General features: G+C 44.6%; 2 protein-coding genes across 2 annotated transcripts in view; both read right to left on the bottom strand.

Annotated features, from left to right (window-relative positions):
* src (v-src avian sarcoma (Schmidt-Ruppin A-2) viral oncogene homolog) overlaps nucleotides 1-6,163 on the bottom strand; it is a 33,234-nt gene extending 27,071 nt beyond the window's left edge. Inside the window, exon 1 of the mRNA XM_052059472.1 lies at nucleotides 5,786-6,163. The gene's annotated coding sequence lies outside the window, so the exon portion shown is untranslated. The remainder of the gene's footprint in view (nucleotides 1-5,785) is intronic.
* A 1,812-nt stretch (nucleotides 6,164-7,975) lies between these two features.
* On the bottom strand, nucleotides 7,976-19,590 carry kcng1 (potassium voltage-gated channel, subfamily G, member 1). The gene is made up of 3 exons (XM_052059484.1): nucleotides 19,363-19,590; nucleotides 10,973-11,804; nucleotides 7,976-9,454 (listed from the first exon to the last, which is right to left on the bottom strand). Exons 2-3 carry the CDS (start codon nucleotides 11,747-11,749, stop codon nucleotides 8,675-8,677), a joined length of 1,557 nt encoding a protein of 518 aa, XP_051915444.1. The 5' UTR covers nucleotides 11,750-11,804; nucleotides 19,363-19,590; the 3' UTR covers nucleotides 7,976-8,674.
* Between the last annotated feature and the right edge of the window lie 1,631 nt (nucleotides 19,591-21,221).

Raw genomic sequence — 21,221 nt, 5'->3', positions numbered from 1 at the left:
GCTTTTTGCAGATGATGTGGTGCTGTTGGCTTCTTCAAGTCGGGATGTGTAACTCTCACTGGAGCAGTTCGAGTGTGAAACGATTGGGTTGAAAATCAGCACCTCCAAATCTGAAACAATGGTCCTCAGTCGGAAAACGGTGGCGTGCCCTCTCCGGGTTGGGGATGTGATAGAGAAATCTATGAGCAAAATGGTATCATGTTTAAAGTTTCGGGTCATTTGGGCATGTCTGGACGTTTGGGTGCGTACGCAGCGCAGAGGTGTCGGCCGTTTGGGCGGAGGGCTTTTGGAGTAATCACGTCAAAGCAAGGGGGGCGACCAGATGGAAGAAGGCTCGACTCAATCACAAAGTGTGAATAAACAAAGTGTTGTTGAATATCAAAAGACGGTTTGGGAACAGCTGTCGCGCTCAGGCGGACATTTGTCATCAGCAAAGTCTGTGACTTGTGTATTCGGGTAGACCAGACTGCGAGGTGTTAGCGTATCAGATCACGACCGAGGGGCCGGACCGGGGCCGTGGTATGAAAATCTCGGGGGCAGTGTTTTTCTTGTATTTTGCATATGTTAATAATAAAAGTCCGACAGGAGGACAAGGGAGATAAGAGGTCATTGTCTCTTGGTCTAAGAGATCCACTTCCGCCGAAGAAAGACAATCTTCCTTGTGTGCCGAGTCATTTGTTTAACTTCGTCCGAGAAAAACTCTGACAGGATGAGATCTATCCCAAGTGGAGGAGTTGAAGTTTCCTTGGGTCTTGTTCACGAGTGAGGGCAGGACGGGGCGGGAGATCGACAGGTGGCTCGGTGCAGCGTCTGCTGTGATGAGGACTTTGTATCTGTCTTTCGTGGGGTGAAGAATGAGCTGAATCAAGAGGCGACGCTCCCAATTTACCGGTCGATCTACGTTCCAACCCTCACCTATGGTCACGAGCTATGGGTCGTGAACGAAATAACGAGATCGCGGATACAAGCGGCCGAAATGAGTTCTCTCCGCGGGGTGTCCGGGCTTTCCCTCAGAGATACGGTGAGAAGCTCGGTCATCCGGGAGGGGCTCAGAGTCGACTCACTTCTCCATATCGAGAGGAGCCGAATGAGGTGGCTTGGGCATGTGATTAGGATGCCTCCTGGGTGCCTCCCTGGTGAGGTGTGCCGGGCATGTCCTACCAGGAGGAGGCCCCAGGAAGGATCCAGGACATGCTGGAGAGACTGTCTCCCAGCTGGCCTGGGAATGTTTTGGGATCCCCCGGGAAGAGCTGGAAGAAGTAGCTTGGGAGAGGGAAGTCTGGGCTTCCCTGCTAATGCCGACCCCAAATAAGCGGTAGAAAATGGGATGGATGGATTGATGAAGGTTCCATTAACTTTGAGACAACCTTTAGACAACATAAACCTGCTGTCTTGATGAGCCGTACAGCCAAATTGAGATACATTTCTATTGTTATGCACATTTTATGACCATTGGTCAGCACTTAATTCTTAATCAGCATGGACTACATAATACTGCACGGGCCAAGAAGGATGCACAACCTCATGCATGAACATGTCATCATCCTGACCGAGCTTGTCCAGCTGCAGCGCCACAGAGGCATCTTTCTTCATGCTAAACACGCCTTTTCCTGTCACGGAGCCACACAGAGCAATGGGAACCAAGGTGATCGCTTTACCACAGAGGATGGATTGAGTGGAGATGAGTGACCTCTGTCACCCATGGCCCATTCCCAACGCTGCGGGACAGGAAGTGGCCGGGGATGCTGGGATGGACACAAGTCCTCCACTGTTTGTCTCCATCAAACATCTATCAGATAGTCCATTCAAATAGATGCCGGAGCTGCTGACTTGACTGCTGTGCGGGCTCACACGTCTTCTTTGTGGCATGGCATTCGAGTCGTGAGAGTGACTCCCTACCTTGGCAATCAAGGCACGCGACCTGACAATTCACGGGTTGACTAGATTTACAGAACAAGTGGTTTAAACACTTTTTTCCCCTCGTGTGCTCCTGTTCGCTGAATGTCAGCAAATGTTATCAGAATCGAGCCTCGATGATAATTGACACAAATGTGACTTGGGATGCCCGCGAAAATGACTCCAGGTTAAGCAAACAGATTAGGTGCACATTGTCAAGGCGACACAGACATAAGCAACTGATGTCACACACACACACACACACACACACACACACACACACACACACACACACATGAATGCAAACAAGACACCCACAGCAAAGGGCAGAAAGGTAAGAGAGTCCGAAGCTATTAGCTAAATGTCCATCTTCAAAAACACAAACAAAGTGTAGCAAAATAAAGTGCACCCAGTCGTGTTCATGTCGAGAAATACTGGCGCAATCGCCAAATGGGCCTTTTGACAGCTGCTTGAACTTGAGTGGGCCTGTAAATGATGGTGATATGGACAGAAACGTCAAGGAGAAACGTCTGTATGAACTACAACAAAAGTAGGCCACTGGCACATCAACAGAAGCAAGCACGACTTGGGGACCAATTTTACGTGGTGTCGGGCAAAATGGAGAGTGCCTGATCACAGCTACGCAAAGTGGGTTTTTTTCCCCTTTCTCTACTTCTACCTAGCACATATATATACTCAACAACAACTGCAACAACAATCAACAGAAGCAAGTTTGGGTGGATGGGAGAGGTGTGAACAGGTGGTGTCGGTGTTTTCATGACTAGTTACTAATTAGGACCAAAACTGGAACATCATTTGTTCACTATCTGCCACATAAAAATTATGGGGACCCCCAATCGACCACAGTACATCGCAGATGTTATGGGCAAACATAAAAAGGTACCATTATATAGACGGATAGATACAGCACAAATACAGCATATCCATCTATGTAGCCGCAAAAAAAAACAAAATGAATACCGTGTTAAAAGCCCATGTCTGTTTAGAGTGGTCTGCCTGCTCTCCTCTGAAAAAGACAAGCTCCCTCCAGGTTATAACATGAGAAACAAATACAATATGTCCTCCAAACTCAGTGCCAATTACTCCTCATTTGACCGAAAGGAAAGTGGGACACCGGCGGGATCAAATGATGATCTCAGCAAGCCGTCGGCTACAGTACACTCACTTCACAACTATGAAATCCACAGGGGGAATGATCACAAAGTAGTCCCGCTTTAAACTGACCTTGACTTGAACGCATTTCATGTTTCGCATTTCACATCTGCTCCCTTTCATGTGTACATAGTGCGCCATTGCGCTCCCATGTTACACTTCCGAAGAGATAGACAACAATGCTATCACGGGCCGAAATGACATTTGATATCAAATATCTTAAAATATCTTGTTATTATGAGATTAATTCCAGCGTGCTTCCTGATTTTATGTTCCGCGAGGACGGTGTCTGCAATGTTTTGTGATACGACTTCGCTCGACATGAGAATAAGTCTTTGCCTGGCCGACCCAAAATGAACCCATTTCCGCTTCTCGGAGTAAGTGCACAAGGACAATTTTGAAAGTGGAAGTGACTCGTCCTGTAGCCGCAGGGCGCGGATGGCTGTGGAAACAAGTGGCACATTGATGCCAGCTCGACCCAGGGTATCACCCTGACAGGCAGGCCGAGGAACAAAAGGCTCCAGACCAAAGCCATGCTGCCAATTAGCAGGAATTTCAGTCCTGAGAGCCCCTTCCCACCGATCTCCATTCGAGGCTTTTCACTGCATGGCATTCATTGAATTCCAAGGAGCATTAGGAAGAGCAACATGTGCACAATGAAGGCTCTAACAGTACATTGAGAAACGCTCAACACGATATTTTAGGACATGTGTTTGCATGTTGCCAAAAATCCCTAATTCTGTCAGAAAACACAAAAATAACTACTGACATAATCTGTGGAGGATTAGTCTAATGCACTACTGAAACGCAGATGGGCTCATGCTTCCATGATGATTGAAAATGTATTGATAGTCATCTGATGTGTCACTGGAAAAAAAGGATCACATTTGCAAGAGGATTATTGAGGGAAAAACAAGTCCGAGTTTTCAGGACGGATGGACGTCCGAAAGCTTTCGATTCCGAAGTCGCTAAACCAGGTTGGCTCATCGAGGATGTACACGCCCACCGACGCGGCCATCCTTCCACAAATTACAGGGCGCACGATTACACAAAGGACGTCTGGGCAAACTTTGTTGTTTCCATGAGCGCCACATTAAAGGCAATATTTCGCCCTTGGAGTCACACTCCATGGAAGACATTAATCGTGGCTGCATGACAACGGTGTTTGAACAGTTTGAGGAAGGAAAAACGAACTCGGAAAGACTTAAAGCAGCCTCTCCCAAAACTAAAGGGCATGAAACTAACTGGAAAAAAACAAGGTTTCGGCGCATCTACAAGAAGAGATAATAGAGTTGCTAGTATGAATGGGAAAATATGTTGGAGTGTGACTGTGGGATTTTTTTCTGATGTCAGAGGTCACCAGTGTGAGAGTTGAGAGGGGAGAATATGTTTGATGGGCTTGTTCCTGAACATCAAAGTCAAGCAAGCATTGGCGGACCTTGTCTTGTGAAATGGAAACAGAAAAGGGCTTTCCCTAAACCGTTCCCACAAAGTTGTGCAAAACCTCCCAAAATTAAGAGGGATTTTAGACACTTTTCTAGGTTCTAATGTTGCATTTTGAAATCTTATAATTTATTCTTTGAGTCACATCAGTACACCTTGAGGAACTAAAATAGACTTGATCATAAATTTGATGTGTCCCATAATAAATAATAACATTAGTGCTGTCTTCCTACAAAGTATGTGCAAAGAAAAGAAATTGAATAACAACTACGGAACCTCTAAAACTGAGGACAGATTTTTTTTTACAGGACGCCAGCTGTTCATTCCCCCCCCCCCCCCCCCCCCCCGAATTTGGGACCTTTTTTTGCCTCAATGAAAAATATGTCAATAAAAATAATCCTATTATAGGACGAAACTGCTTGCATCACTTAACTAATTGTGTATATTGTTCTTCTCTTAAAATTTTGTTGAGGCTGCTCCTTCTTTTGGAATAAGTGTTGCAAAAAAAGTTCCAAAAAGCTAAATATAAAGCAAAAGATGTGCAACGCTTATTTCGTAGCTTCCCGAGATTAGACTAATTTTAATTTCAGCAGGGTATTTCATTTAAGCGATTCCACAGAACATTATTAAACGGTGGAGATGATTTACTGTCTGTGGCTGTTCTTCAGCCCAATTGTAAGAAAACTAATTACGGTATGTACTTTGGAAAAGAAATTCAGGACACGGGACTGTTTTATTATTTCTTTCTTGAGGTTCTCATAAGTGAAGCGTGTGCAGTTTTCAAGTATTTCAAAGTCTACTTGTTCATGGAGTACGGCGTCAGACTCAAAATGATCAAAGATAATCATAAATCATATTTTTTTTCTTCGTTCCCTCAGCTGAGATGTAACGAAAATGTGTGCATTCCGTCGGAAGGTGCTTAACTTGTCACTAACCTAAGATTAATCGGTAGTCATGTCATAATTAAAGCAACGCATGACAAACACCGTCACATGGAAAACCAGTAAGTCCGGCAATAACTCAGCGTGCCCTCCAATGATGCGTGATGACGTTTTAATTACGTAACCGTGAAATGCAGCTCAACCGAGTACCCACTGCGAGGATCCAGTGTGTGGTATGAGAATTAAAACGCAACACGTGAGAAAATAATATAATCCCTATATTTGCTAAAATGGTAATTAAGTGTAGCTAGTTGTATCCACTTTTTCTTTTTCTTTTTTTTGACGCAGTGACTATCTGGCGCCAGTAAGAACACAAGCGCAAGTTTACTCACCCAACCCACTCGTGGAGGTATGAGGTGGTCTCTTCTGGTTCCAGTCACGTCTTCAAGTCAAAACATCAATGTGCACGTCGGAGAACGAGCAAAAGAGAGACCCCAAACGTTCTAGCTCCTCAAAAGTAGCTTATTTTTGGAGTGGATGGGGGACGAACAACAGCCACACTCCGTCCGTGCCACGATTGAAAGTCGACGAGGGGACGCCGGTGAGCCGAGGTCATACCGCAGGGAAGCTCCCACTCGGCGCAAACATTTTCACGCAGAAAAAAAAGAAAACACGTCCCTCACAAGAAGCGTTGCCTTCATGCAGAGACACCTACGTCTGAGCCCAAGAAGAGACAGTTCGGTTCAAAACACCGGGATGTGACAGAGCTTGCAGGATAGGGGGCGTGGCCTTAATAGACTGGCGAGCATTGATTGGTGAAAACTATTATACATAAATTAACCCCTCATTGCGTTGAATGACGGCTGTGGACAGTCAAGGGGACCCCATCCACCTGCAAAGCCAAAATGACGACAATGGCAGGGTTTTTTCCCCCTTGTTGGATATGTTATTCTCATGGGACAACAGTAGTTTTCAAGAATGTCTATTACTTTACTTTTACTTATTACTATTTCAAATGTCCTTTTAGGAATAATTGGTTATAATAAAAACAAAGTTAACATTTCCTCATAAGTGGGTGAACAAGTATTTGTCAAGTTTTAATAATAGAGTTACTGTCTCGTACAATTATATAATATTGTACACCACTGCCCTCTGCTGTTCAGTAGCAGTACGCCTAACCAAAATCTCACTTCAATGTGAAATTCTCCATCCATCCATCCATCCATTTTCAACACCGCCTATCCTAAACAGGGTCGCGGGGGAGCTAACTCTGCTAACTTCGGGCGGAAGGTAGACAGCACCCTGAACTGATCGCCAGACAGTTGCAGGCTATATATAGAGACAAACTACCATTCACACCCACGTGCACACCGCCACGGAGTCGGAACCGATCCCACGTAGCCCGCACACAAGTACCACTACACAATCGGTGACTCTTCCGAAATTCTCCCGGTTTCTTTTTCTTTTTGTATTTTCAAATCTGGCTCACCGTTCTGAAGTTCAGCATTCACATCTTCGCTTCGGCCTTCCTGTGTGAAGTTTTTACATCGTTTTTTAAGTTTTTACTCTTAAAATAATGGCCTCAGTCAAATTATGACAGTTATTTTTTGCCTTAAACATCTCTTCAGCAGGGCGGCCTGGTAGTCCAGTGGTTAGCACGTCGGCTTCACAGTGCAGAGGTTCGATTCCAGCTCCGGCCTCCTTGTGTGGAGTTTGCATGTCCTCCCTGTGCCTACGTGGGTTTTCTCCCACATTCCAAAAACATGCGTGGCAGGCTGATTGAACACTCTAAATTGTCCCTAGGTGTGAGTGTGAGTGTGTATGGTTGTTCGTCTCTGTGTGCCCTGCGATTGGCTGGCAACCGATTCAGGGTGTCCCCCGTGTCACATAGCAAGGTGGTGGTGGACCCCAAAAAGCAGGCAGGAGGGAGGGAGGAGGGAGGGAGGAGTATTACAGTGCCACCTATTGGTCCCTAAACCGAATCATGACACCCGCCTACTGCCCGGAGACAGCTGGGATAGGCTCCAGCACCCCCCGCAACCCTAGTGAGGATCAAGCGGTTTGGAAGATGAATGAATGAATGAATGAATGAATGAACCTCTTCAGCTGGCCACCTCTTTTAAAACGGGCATTAGCCTTAGTTATCATTTAATTCTCGGACTGAAATGAAATTATTAATACATAGAAGATAATCAGAATGTGGCTCAGTTTTTTGTGTTTTCTGAAAAAAAAATGACGCAGGCAATTATTTTAAGGTGACGATATTCTAATGCTTGTATAATAATAGTAATAATAATACATTTTATTTGTGTGCGCCTTTCTAGAAACTCAAGGACACCTTACAACAAGCAGTTAAAATCACGAGTAGTGTATGGGATTTCTACAGGTTCTCGGTCTCGCTCTCACATCCCGAAAATATACAAGTTCCTTGAAGACTCTAAATCCGGGGTCACCAACATGGTGCAAGGGCTACATTCGTAGTGCGTGAGCCAGTTCGAGAGTGTTTGGAATGAACATTCACTTCCCTCAAGGACCCCTGTTCACATGAATGAAAAGAAGGGGGGGTGGAAGGACAGTGCAAATGAAGTTGAAAATCCACTTTAAGCCGACATTCGGAAAGAGTGATGTACAACAGGGGCAACAATAACGATAACAACGGTAATCTGCAAAATGACCATCACTTGTGAAAAATTGCATATGAATCCTCAAGTAGCAGAGAAACGATTGTTTCTATTTCATATTGGTAAGCTGTTACAACTGTACACCTGGACCTGCATCAAATGCAATTCAATTCATGAGCTGTGTCAAAAGGGGCCGTCTTTACAAAAAATACCACATCTACACAAACACCGACCTGAACTGTAACCGATTGATGAACACATAAATATCAAACCTCATACAGCCACTTCAAGCTTCAACTCAGCAAAATGACAGAGCATATTTAAAGACAAATAAATTAACACCTCACCACTACTGCAGTAAATAAATACAGAAATAAATGCTGACCGTTGACATTTTTGACAGCTCTTGTATTCAATCTCATAGATGTCAGGCCTCATTGGGGAGTTTTCCCTTTCTTTTCCAAATGAGCGTTGCATGATCAGGAAACTAGAAATGTACAACCCGTGTGAAGCCTAGAGCCACGATCGAAGGTAAATGATACTTCATCCACACATCATTTCTTTCTTCTTTCCACGTTTGTCCACACGTTCGATGCTACACGGAAGGGCTGCATCTCTGGGAAGACCGCTTGTCCATTTTGTCCATGCGCGTTAAGGCTTTTAGTTATCCAAGTCCCGGTTGTCGGACGGCCCGATGGGGAAGAGCATGTCGCTCTCCAGGGAGAGATCGCTCCCCAGGTCAGTCATATGACCGTGCAGCATGAAGTGCGTCCTCCTCTGCAGGATCCTCTGCTGCTCCTGCTTGAGCTCCACGTAGGATCGTGAGAAGGTGTGGAAGATGGAGGTGACGGGGAAAGCCATCAGGAGGATGCCACTCAGGATGCTGCTCAGGGCGACCACCTGACCCGGAATGCTGCGCGGCACCATGTCGCCGTAGCCCACCGTCGTCATGGTGATGACCGCCCACCAGTAGGTGGCGGGGATGCTGGTGAACTCCTGCGTAGCCGCCACTTCGTTCTCGATCAGGTAGAGCAGCGGGGAGTAGAGGGCGATGGCCACACACAGGAAGAGGAGGAGCAGGCCAAACTCGCGCGTACAGCGGCGGGCAGTCAGCCCCAGAGTCTGCAGGCCCAGGGAATGGCGAGCCAGCCGCATCACGTAAAAGATGCGCAGAGCTCGGAGCACGCGCAGTACGAGGCCCACTTTGTCCAGGTAGCTGCCGCCCGAGCCGGGGCGCCTCTCGCCCTTGGAGGTGGTGTCCACAAGCAGCGTAATGTAGTAGGGCAGGATGGCGAGCACGTCGATGAGGTTGAGGGGTTGTCGCAGGAAGGTCAGCTTGGAGCGGTCCTGGATGAAACGCAGGGAGAACTCCAGGGAGAACCAGGCCACACACACTGTCTCCACGATAAAGATGTTGTAGCACATCTGGGAACATGTGCCCTGTTCAAAGATAGAAGCCGCAACAGTTGCTAAGTAACCATTAGGGGGGTGGGGGGGGGGGATACCGTATTGTGAAAGTTACAATGGTGAGGCTTCATCGAGTCTTATATTACAATTAAGACAAATGAGGAATAATTTTACTAGGTAGTTCACATTACAAACCATTATACAGACCATATCAAAAAGTCCATACACCCTCTTGAAACGGCAGATTATAAAAGACATCTTGATTAATTAAAAACTATTTCCACCACTTATGTCACCTCTAACTGGTTTAACACAAGTGTTTTTTCTTTTTTCAAAAAGGGGGAATTGCTGCAACTGTGCACAAGCTCTTATAACAGGGGAGACGTTCAGAATTAGCCAATCACATTCAAACTCATGCATCTGAATCACACCAAACAGAAGTCAGATGTTCTGGTCTGCTTCTCCTGACCTTTCTAACAAGAGCCTGCAGGTGTCGTTGTAATTCCATTTTATTTTAACTTGATTTTCTACCTGACCATGCTAAAAGACTGATCTCGTGTTTTTTTCTTTCTTCTCATTTTAAAAAGCCTCACATTTAAACAGGGGGTGTGTAGACTTTTTATGCCTACTGTAGCTAACCTTCACTTTCGCCGTGTTGTGTTACCAAAAATGGATGTACTGTATCAGTTCAATAAATTGTATCTTGTTTCTTAAATTTACAGTGTAAATAATTTTGGTGATGAGTGGCCTTTTTTTTTTTTAATGAAGCGTCTTCCCAAAACAAGATCTGTGCTAGTGCCTGCCAGCTAATGTCTTGGCACAGTCCTTTATGCTGACATTTTAAACTTTGGACAATTTATTAACTACAAACCAACATAATATGTATTAGGCATGTGGAAGGAAGATGTAAGTGCTAGAAGAAAAGTCATGCAAAAATGGGGAGAACATGCAAATTCCAGAGAGGAAGACCAGAGCCCAGATTTGAACCCTAAAACTTGGAGCAGACGAGCAGATGAGCTGTCACGATACGGTGACAGCTCATGGAAGGGGCAGTAATCCCTCGTTTATCGTGGTTAATGGGGACCAAACCCACCCGCGATAAACGAAAATCCGCAAAGTAGCGACCCCCGCCACCACTATGTAGGTACATGTACATAATATTTATAAGACCAAATTTAATGGTATACATGCATGTAGAAGTAAATTTTGAAGTAATTAACATGACTTAATGCTGTATAATAAATAAAAAATAAAATATGTAATAGATTTAAATATGTATAAGTTAGGTTAGTTTATGAATAACAAAATACAGTAAACATATATATAAAAAAATTAAGTCTGCAAAAAGCTGCGAAAAACAGCAAAACAGCAAGTCACATAGACCAACATATACAGTACTGTACTACATGTATATGAAAACAAAAAAATATGTATATAGTTTTTATGAATACGTTTGAAAAAATCCGCGATTCACTGAAGCCGCGATAAACGAACCGCGGAATAGCGAGGGATCGCTGTACTGTCAAAGTGAATTATTTGGAGGCTACTCACCGCCTCCTCCTCCTGCCTCAGGGCAGGCATGGTGCTGATGGAGAGATTGACAGCGGTGATGGTGACGAACAACACCGATAAACAAGCGAAGATTTTCCCGGGGAGTCCAGAATGTGGTCGTTCCACCATGTCCCTCAGCTTGGTCATGAAGCAGCTCAAGCAGGACTCCGCGGTACGAACTCCGCTGTCTGTATCAGACAAATCCTGCAGGAGATCTTCCTCCTCTGCAGCTCGCTCCATGGCCTCAAACTCTTCCAGACGTTGTAGCAGGCGTCGGCGACAGCACCACTCCAGGCTTTCCTCCGGGACCCCCCAGTACAGCAGCTCCTCCCTGAAGGAGAGGGCACACATCTCCCTGAGGGAGCGAAGCTTGCCCGCCCTCAGGAAGGTCAGGATGGTACGGAAAGCGCATGGATTGCGGTCAAAGAAGAACTCGTTGTGCGTGACGTCGTAGTCGTCACAAATGCCCATGATCTCGTCGAAGCTGGTGCACAGGTGCAGCTGGCCCAGGCGGGACAACGGAAAGTCCTCCAGAGTGGTCCAAGGCAGCTGGTAGCGCAATCCGCCCACATTGATAATGGCGTGGAGTTTGCGGTTGTTGGACAGTGATGCGGGCTCACGGCTGGAAGCAAGCTCGGGGGCGGGCTGCGCTCTCTTGTAGAAGGCTCCCTTGCGAGCCTCCTGCTCCTGCAAGGGTGGAGAGTTGAAGGAGATATCGGAGGCACAGCTCAGGGCGCTGTAGTCGTAGTCAGAGCCGTCACCTGCCAGCAGGGTCATGTTTACTGGCCTGCTCGCATGCCTGAGCCTCTGCCGGTCACCTGCACGCTGTCGCCTGTGAAAGGACATCAGCGGACCAATCATGACTTTTGTTTGACGCAACATGCTCAGGTTATCTAAGTTGACTTCGGTGTGCACCACACAACAGAAACAACGTAATCAGGACTCAGCGGTTAAATGTCTAAATGACAAAACTGTCATTTGTTAGGCTCAATTAAAACGAAATTGTCTTTGTTTACAGAGACACAGATGATGGTAGCTTTGTTGAAGGCTGCAAATTGTAATAAATGTTTACCAAAACAAACATTCATTCATTCATTTTCCAAGCCGCTTTATCCTCACAGGGGTCGCGGGGGGTGGAGCCTATCCCAGCTGTCTTCGGACACCCTGAATCGCAGGGCACACAGAGACGAACAACCATCCACGCTCACACTCACATCGAGGGACAATTTAGAGTGTTCAATCAGCCTGCCATGCATTTTTGGGAAATGTGGGAGGAAACCGGAGTACCCGGAGAAAACCCACGCAGGCCCAGGGAGAACATGCATACTCCACACACATAATGTACAGGACAGGTACATTAAAGACTAATTCGAGACTTATTTTCCCCAAGAAACTGTCACCTCACTTGTCTTCATTGTTTACAAAAATACACATTCGGTGGACTAAAACCTCATTGTCTTCACACACATACTGTACATTAAGTTCAGTGAAAACAACTTAAACAAACCCATGTGCAAAATCATAATGTTCCGAGGGGAAAAGACGAAGAAGAACATTCCGTGCTTCATAAAGGGCTTCTGCCAGAGCAAATGAAATCAACTCCAGTAATTTCATTGGATTGTCAGCAATTAAAATGGCAGCGCTCGGATCTGCTTATAGAAACAATTGTGCCGTTTCCAGAACGAGCCGTGAGCTTCTAAGACTGAAATGTGAGGACGTGAGTGCTTATTAGACACCTGCACCGTCACACTCTGATTACTGACACGGGAATGTTCCACCCGCAGAGATCATCCGTCTTAGACAAGGAGGTTTTAAAAGCTCGGAAAATCTATTCATTGGAAAGCAAAAAAAAAAAAAAAACCCTTAAAAAAAACTAAATAACTTTTGATTTTTATCAAGGAGTAAATAAGGATTTTTTTTTTATGTGTTCACAGGGCAAGAGACATCAGAGCGTTTGGAGATATTTAGACGAAAAAAAAAACCCATTTGTATAAATTTGCTCTAGATATAACCAGTTTGTTGTTGAAACCGTCAGCATCACAATATTTTATACAATGCTGTGTCTGTTAAAACCCAGAAATGTATTTTTTGCACGAGAAAGATTATATTGCTGAAGCCATCTTTCACGAAATGTGCACGAACACAGCAGCATCGTGGTTCTAAAAAGTTTCTTTAAAAAAATACGTTGAAGCAATTTATTACTGCAAAATTTGAGCTTTACACAAGACGGAGTTGCACTGACAGCGTTCAGACATTTTCCCTGGGTTGAATGGGCATGTCGCAACCACGAACTGGATACGTACTTCAAGCAAGACTATTAACTCATTCAGTACCAGCCAATTCTGGACCAAGTCTGAAAAGACGTTTAAAAACGTCTTTGGGAGTGAATGAGTTAATTGCATGTGACAATAACACTCAATTGAAATCTCCACGTTTTTCCCGGTCATTGCCTTTTCAACGGCTATTGCGTGCAAACAGCAAACCGCATCGATGTCAAATTTAAACCGTGTCAGACCCATTTTCGCCAATGTCTGGCACAACGACGCTCAAAGTCACGATGACCACATTCTTTGATTTGAGGAGGCGTTGTCCATGGCGAGTTGTTGTCACAGGGCCTGATGATCAACAAGGACACGTAAAAAGAAATCCTGTGACATTTGCTTCATTCAATGCACAGAACAAAAAGACAGAGTTGTGGCAGGAGAACTTGTGGCTGCTTCGCCAGGATTGACGCGCCTGCTCACAATGCCCTGAGCATCTGACAGTTCCTGGCAGAGAAGAACATCGTCGTGCTGGGGCAACCCGTCTCCTCACACTGAACCTTCCCTTCCTGTGATTTATTTTCCTCTTCCCCGAGCTCAAAGGGCTTATCAAGGGGATACATTCCGAAAACGTTCATGACCTCAAGATGAACTGTTTGTCTCGGGAGACGTTTTTGAGTAGGCGGAATCAGTTCGTGCAACGAGGCTTTCACAAGCCTCAATGAGAATAAAATGATCTGAAGAATATCCACAAGCAGATATCAAGATGAATGTGATATGTGGAGAATTCTCAGACGAATCCTTCCAGGAGTGCATGAGGCTTTTCTACTCCCAGGGGTTGACTTTGAAGGAAGAAAGCTGTAGTTTGGATGTGAAATATATCTTTTGTCACACCTTGTATCTACAGTACAGTAATTGTGACAATCGCAGCCTAGGAGCTCATGAAACACAACTCTTATTCCTCAGCATGCAAAAATAATCACAGCATAAAAGTGTCCACCGGTTTTCGAAGTTGTGTTGGTGCAGCAGAGGTTATCGAGACGCCCACAGTGCTTCACCAGTATGGATGTGCACGGGCCTACGCCACTCTCCTGCGGCATTAAATCATACTTAACCCCTCCAGGCTGTTTGATTCCTCATTTCAACTGACTGTGCTTTTGCATCTCCACACTCACTGAAGCATTTTTTTCTCTTGCCAGAAGAATAGCGAATGTGCTAGCACTGGATGAAAGGCAACAAGGGCGACCGGGGCTGTTCCCTGCACCAGATCGGCGGCGGTCTGGCCTCTCAGTGTGCCAGCGTGATCACAGGCAGGCCGCGGGGCATGTTCTCCAGATTGCCTGGTGACTCACTGGCTTGTGTTGCGCTTCCCATCGTGCCCTCGACATCACCACGAATGAGGGAAAGCATTTTATTCAATAGAATTGCAAAACCTGAGAGATCAAAGGATCTATGAAGAATTATACTTCCTGACGTTTAAGAACAACCATTTCATTCGCTAGCTGCTTGGGCGTCGATTGTTAGAAAAGGTGATCGCGTCCAGTTTTCAGTTATTTTATTGTTTTATGTGAAGCGATTTCAACTAACATATTACTAACAGTGCCATGTTCCCCTGCCATGTCGGAATCTTTTTCGGCGACCTTTTTACAGTCGAGTATACAGAAAACGAAAGACATAGTTGCCGGTGCACTTTTGAGCCCTTTAATGAACGCCGAGGAAACAGTATAACACAATGAGCAGACTCAGGCAGGATCTGCTGTCGAGCCAAAGCTCACGCCAGACATTCACATCTAGACTCACCGATATCACAAGCTCCGCCTCTTAAAGGAACATGGTTTCCCCACTACAATCTATACAGTATTGCTTGTACTTTTTTTGCGTTCAAATAAGTTTACAATGTGTTTATAAAGCGTGTTTTCCTGAGGCATTCTCAGGCCAGGTGGGAGACATAGTCTCTCCAGCATGTCCTGGGTCGTTCTCGGGGCCTCCTGCCATCTGCCAGTGGGACATGCCCGGAAGACCTCATGAGGGATGCGTCCTGGAGGCAACCTAATCAGATGCCCGAGCCACTCCTCATCTGGCTCCGCTCGACGCGGAGGAGAAGCAGCTGGACTCTGAAGCCCTCCCGGATGACTGAGCTTCCCACCTTATCTCTAAGGGAGAGCGAGGACACCCTGCGGAGGAAACTCATTTCGGCCGCTTGTATCCGGGATCTCGTTCTTTCGGTTACGACCCATATTTTAGTTTAGACAAGCCTATTCACTCGGACCATAAAGCCATTATTTTTATTTTGTTGAATTTTTTCTTATTTTATTTGATGTTGTATTCGTGATTTTAACTGCCTGTTGTAAGGTGTCCTTGAGTTCCTAGAAAGGCGCCCCCAAATAAAGTGTATTATTATTAATATTATTATAACTCGTGACCATAGATGAGGGTTGGAACATAGAACGAGCGGTAAATTGAGAGCTTCGCTCCTTCTTACCACGACAGACCGATACAAAGTCGCATCACAGCAGATGCTGCACCGATCCGCCTGTCGATCTCCCGTCCCGTCCTGCCCTCACTCGTGAACAAGACCCCAAGATACTTAAACTCCTCCACTTGGGGCAAGATCTCATCCCCGATCCGGAGAGGGCACTCTGCCCTTTTGACGAATATTAATGACTATGAAACGCTTTTGAGTTTCTTGCCAGTGGGAGTGAAGTCATGAACATGGAAAATTTCTTTCCCATTTGTCGATGAGTCATGGATCTGCATTTGGCTCACATGTATGCTTGTGGCAACAAAGAGGCAGAAACATATTTATCACAGCTTTGTTATTCTTGCCATGTCTGTTGCTCACAACACTTCTTGTTTTGGTACGTCATCTGAAACTGGAACCTAGTTTGTCCCTCAGGTTAAATGACCATCCCAGCCACACCAACCTCCACTTCCTGTTGCCTTAACAGCTCGCTGTCCTCTAATGGACTCTAAAAGGATGTTGCTTCCAGAAATTAGGCCAAAGTTGAGAGCGGACCTCCCTATTTCTAACTGTCTTCCTCCCTTTAAATCAGGTTGAATTTGGAGATAGCGCCATCGGCCAAAAGGAGAGCCCCCCCCCCCATGTGGAATTTCTGCATGAATCCCTCACATCAAGACCAACGCGTATGCCTCTATTGTGTCGTGAAGCCGGAAAGTAGTTGTCGTTGCCTTTAAGGAGCTAAGTGACTCTCTAACACCGTTTGTGGTCCGCCACGATGTGCATCGATGTTTGCGATAATGATGATGTGTTTAAGCCACAGTGGATGCGTTCACCGCCCATATAAACGAAACAGGCAACAACAGGAGGCCCACCCGGACAAGATTTCAATTAGAACAATCTCACAGCACGTGAGATGATCTTGTCACAGTTGAACAACTCGAAACAAAGTACAAGGCAGCACATGTGCGCTGTGGCACAACCCCTCCAAAAAAACCAAACAAACCAAAAAAAAAAAAAAAGTCTCGTCGCCCTGATCCAACTCACACCTCTTTTGCTGTTATGTTTCAGGACCTCTGTGTAAAGTGCCTTTGGCATCTGTCTGCTATAACTGCTGAGCTTATTTATATTGCTACTGAAATTTATTGAGCCACAGGATTTGACTGCCAAATTTAAAACTTGCTTGGGTAAAACGTCTTAATACTGGCTTGGTATTCACTGCACGAACTTTGACTTTGACTTGAAGCACAGTTCAGAGAGGAACGAAACATACAATTCTGTATTATGTCGGGCAGGTCATTATTTTGGGGTTAAAAGCCTGTTCTTGATAAAACAGGAAAAAGAAAATTGTGACACAACTGCAATATCCAATTCTACCCAATTTGATCCGTCACTATGAAACGCACGGATGCAGGTATTCCCCCCCACATCTTGAGATACCCAGTTTCCTGCCGAGCCGCAATCATGCGACCTAATGGCTGCCAGCTGTGTAAACAACCACTTCCTCACGGGTGATACCTGTCCTGAAGGGTTGAATCAGGGCAGGCACCACCTCGTACTTAGCACCAGATGCCACATCATTGCGGACGCAACCTTTAAAGTTCTGTGCACTAGAATTCAGTAGCCGTCCCAGGAGATGGGTTGCCAGACGGTACAGAGCACTGGCTCATGAGAAAAAAAAGAAAAAAGAAAAACAAAAAACTTTCATGGTTCAGTGGCAAAAGTACTTGCGTTAATGAGATGAAAAATGGACCAAAAGGGGGCTTTTGTTTAGGCTGATGGTTGCAAAATCATCATAATCCACTTTATGCTATTCCGGGTAACAGGTAAACTGGAGTTGACCCCATCTGAATGAGCCAGACTACACCCTGGGCTAGACGCCAGTCACACACAAGGCTTAATTTACACAGATAACAATTCACACTCAAGTTCGCACCCATGCCACTGAACAGAAATTGATCCTACACTGGATGCACTCAAGTCGGACGTGTAAATCTCAGTGACCCCATTCTGAAGCAACATCCGTGTCCTGAACTTTAATGAATAAAGATCGACAAGATTAGATCAACTTTTTTTTTGGAATACTTGAACCCCTTCTTTTGTGGCATACTTGATGCAGCCCAGGCACACTCGAACTTTAACTGCAGTGCCCCCCTCTTACTGTAAATTGAGTTTGAGAGCTCTGCACTGATGGCATGCGGGGATATCTACGGAAGACATCTCACATGTGACAACACCTGATAATAGCACATTTTAATTCTGTCTTCTTTTTTTTTAACAGATGGGAATCAGACAATGACTATTAGCTGTTATAACTGGAACAAGTCATTAGTTGGTCCCATTATAGCTGTAATTACCTGCAGAAGGGAGAGCAAATGATCTATTGGGTGTCATCTATCTTTGCTTCAAACTTTGAGAACCGTGTTTGGGGTGGAGGACACATCTTTGATTTCTCTCTGGTGTAACAAAACAAATAAATCTCCAGAGAGCTTCGCCGACTTAAAAGTCCAGCCCATGCTCTTCGTAACCGGACAAATGCCATCCAAAAGAATAGCTTTAAAGGGACGACGTGGCTAGGATGGATCATCCCCCCGCCCCCAAGAATATTGAAACTGGGTTGCATTTTCAATTCTATCAATTTGTTTTGGAGAAATCAATAAATAACTGACTAATGTTGGAACGGCCATTTTTCACCAGTACTCAGAAACGATGAAAATAATCCACTCCATAGGCATTCACTATAAGAGAATGAGGAAACGTGTGAATGGGGGCAGGGCTCATATTTTTCTCTCGCGCTTACTGTTCTCCATACTCAACAAAATGAAATGTCTCGTCAGGTACATGGATAATTGGACAACAGTGTTGCATTTTATTGAGGAAGGATTGAGGGTAATTTTAAGGATTAAATGAAGGCCTTCAGTTTGAAAAATCAAATGGAAGACTTTTTGGGACCTGCGGGCTCATTGTCTCATGTGAAAATTGAACAAAGCAATACCGATACAAAAAACTCCCTCGACTGAACCACTGTTATGCATGACTGCTTTGTTTGCTTGAGAGCCTTTTGGGCCTGTTTTATGACGTAAAATCCAAAATAAGCAACATATTAAGGTGTCCACATCCGAAAGTGAAGCTACACTGTTTTTATGACTAGCAGTGAATTGATTCCACTGCATTTTTCGGTGTGGGAGTTGCTGAGCGTGGAATTGTGTAGAATTATGGGTTCCACTGCAGTATAAACTCAGGACACAGCCACCCAATTTAGCAATGAAGCCTTTCTGACACTGACAAATCACAGCAATCACATTAAACAACTAAGGGAGGAGTACAAACATGTCAACCTTGTAATGAAATGGCTGAGCATCATGACTGAGCGCCGTGAGATGAGATGCGGGTTAAAGTGTTACCATGGCGTGAGCATGCACTGCATCCAGTATGCAATGGCTATCATGTGGAAAGGGCATGCCAGATGCCACACTAAAAAAAATTCAGTCACTTTTGCGTCTCAGGGCAGCCTCCTCGTTGCCCCGAGAGGAGCAGGCGTGTGCCAAAAAGTCAAATCATATCAACTTTTGGGTGCAAGAGCAAACCATGTGACACAAGAATATGTGGCTGAGACTAAAGACCAATGCCACCCAAAAACAAATATAGAAAAAAACCAAAAACATACTCACTGTGATCTTGATTCCAAGCCGCTGTTTATTGGCTAAAAGATGTGGAGAAGTGAAGCTGAAAGGATGTTTAACAGCAGCTTGGTTGATGAGCAACAGGCTTTCTTCCACACTCTCCAGCCACCTCCTTCCCTTCAGCTCCCGACTCTCTCTCACACTCTCTCTCCCTATCTCGAACGCTGACATCAGAAGTGGGATGGGCCATTCAACTGCAAGCTTTTGGAGAGAAATCCATGGCAACCGCCTTTCTCCAGAGCAGAGTTGTTTCCGCTTCGCCTTATAAATAAGAACATTCGCGCGCTTTTAATTAGCGCTTCACCCGAACCGGTTCAAACTCACCAAGCGGTGCAATTTCCATCCAAACTTATGCTTCCTGGGTTCTGTGACCTCTGTATTGATGGGAAGTAAACACACGTGACAAGTCAGTCAGTGGAAAAAAGTGCTGCACGTACAATGACGGCATGTCCGGCATGTGTCCACATAAATTACGGGCTATCCTGACGATGGGTCTATGTTTGGGCTGACTGGGTGGTTTACATATTTGTGTTACATTTCAATGCTTTTGGGGTCAATTCATGATTCCGGCCTTCTTGTGAGGCATTTTTGCTCACGTTGATGATAAGGGATACCAGTTAATCGGGGATACCGTATTGTAAACAAGTACAAAGAAAAAAATTATTTTAAGGTTGGTTTTCACAGGTTTCGAATGATATGGATATGTGTGTTATTCACAGGATTTTACGGTATCCATTGGATGGTTCCGAATCATTTTTTAAGTGTTAAAATTAATTTTGATATGTTCAAAATAACTGTCTTTCTGTGAGGAGCATTTTTGCTAATCAATGATTTAATTTGAAGAGCAATTTTGTAATTTGAAGAGGATTTTTTTTTTCATGCTTAATAGTACGGACCTGAAGCAAGGGTTTTGGTCCCAATTGTTTTGTTGCTGTTTTTATTGCCATTTTCTTCAGCAATAAAAATATGACAATACAGTGGGGCACTGTAGATATTTAACATTTTAGTATTCAGGGATCCTACTGATTCAATTAATCAAATATTTGGATACAATACGGTTTTGCTGTACTGAAGAGCATTTCTTGTATCAAAAATATAAGGCATGAACGGCATTTATGAAACGTCACTTGAGTTGCGAGCATTTTAGTACGTGACATACTGTATGTAATACACTCCTGCTGTGATCTTAGACTATCTGACAAGGAATAAGACAACTGTTTCCAATACCACCAGACATTTTGAAGATGTTCTAACTAAAATAAAGACCCCTTGAAACTAACTCTTTCGTTCATCTGAAATGCTCCTGCACGATTGATTGATGACGCGGAAAGATTGCAATCAGTTGACCTTCCGTCTCTGATCTTCTGCGTCTTAGTGACGTACAGACGTTGCACTCACTCGCAATTTTTAATGTCGATACGGGCGCAAAATGCGAAATTTGACTTCCAATTTGATTTCGAGCCTTGATATTTAATTTCATCACATGATTGCAAATCATTGTAGGACAAACTGGAATAAAAACTCACAAAACTTCAACTGATGCAATACAATTGGAGTGAGGTTCCCCCGGCTGGTGAAATTAGTGTGCAAAATGCCAAACTGCTGGAGAGACCGTCACGAGACTTCTTGATTTAATCATATTTGTCAACAATAATCAGTAACCTGGACTTGCAATATTTTATTACATTGGGCTATTATATTTCAATGTGAAGGCATTTGACTCTGAGCTTCACATATGTCTCTTGAATCTTCTTTTCTATGTTTCTTTTGTTTTAATAAAAATTTAATAATTCATATCATTATTAAAAAATCTATTGTTAATGCAGCATAACATTTATCACTTAAGG

Source organism: Hippocampus zosterae, chromosome 2 (assembly GCF_025434085.1).
Source record: "Hippocampus zosterae strain Florida chromosome 2, ASM2543408v3, whole genome shotgun sequence".
Classification (NCBI taxonomy): Eukaryota; Metazoa; Chordata; class Actinopteri; order Syngnathiformes; family Syngnathidae; genus Hippocampus; species Hippocampus zosterae.
Note: the sequence above shows the minus strand (reverse complement) of the source record. Positions and strands in the feature narration are given on the sequence as shown.

Bases quoted from the DNA above. Each gene is read 5' to 3' on its own strand.
- kcng1 (XM_052059484.1), bottom strand. From the start codon at position 11,749: ATGACCCTGCTGGCAGGTGACGGCTCTGACTACGACTACAGCGCCCTG. The intron at 9,455-10,972 runs GTGAGTAGCCTC...ATCTTTGAACAG, and splicing joins TGAGGCAGGAGGAGGAGGCG to GGCACATGTTCCCAGATGTG.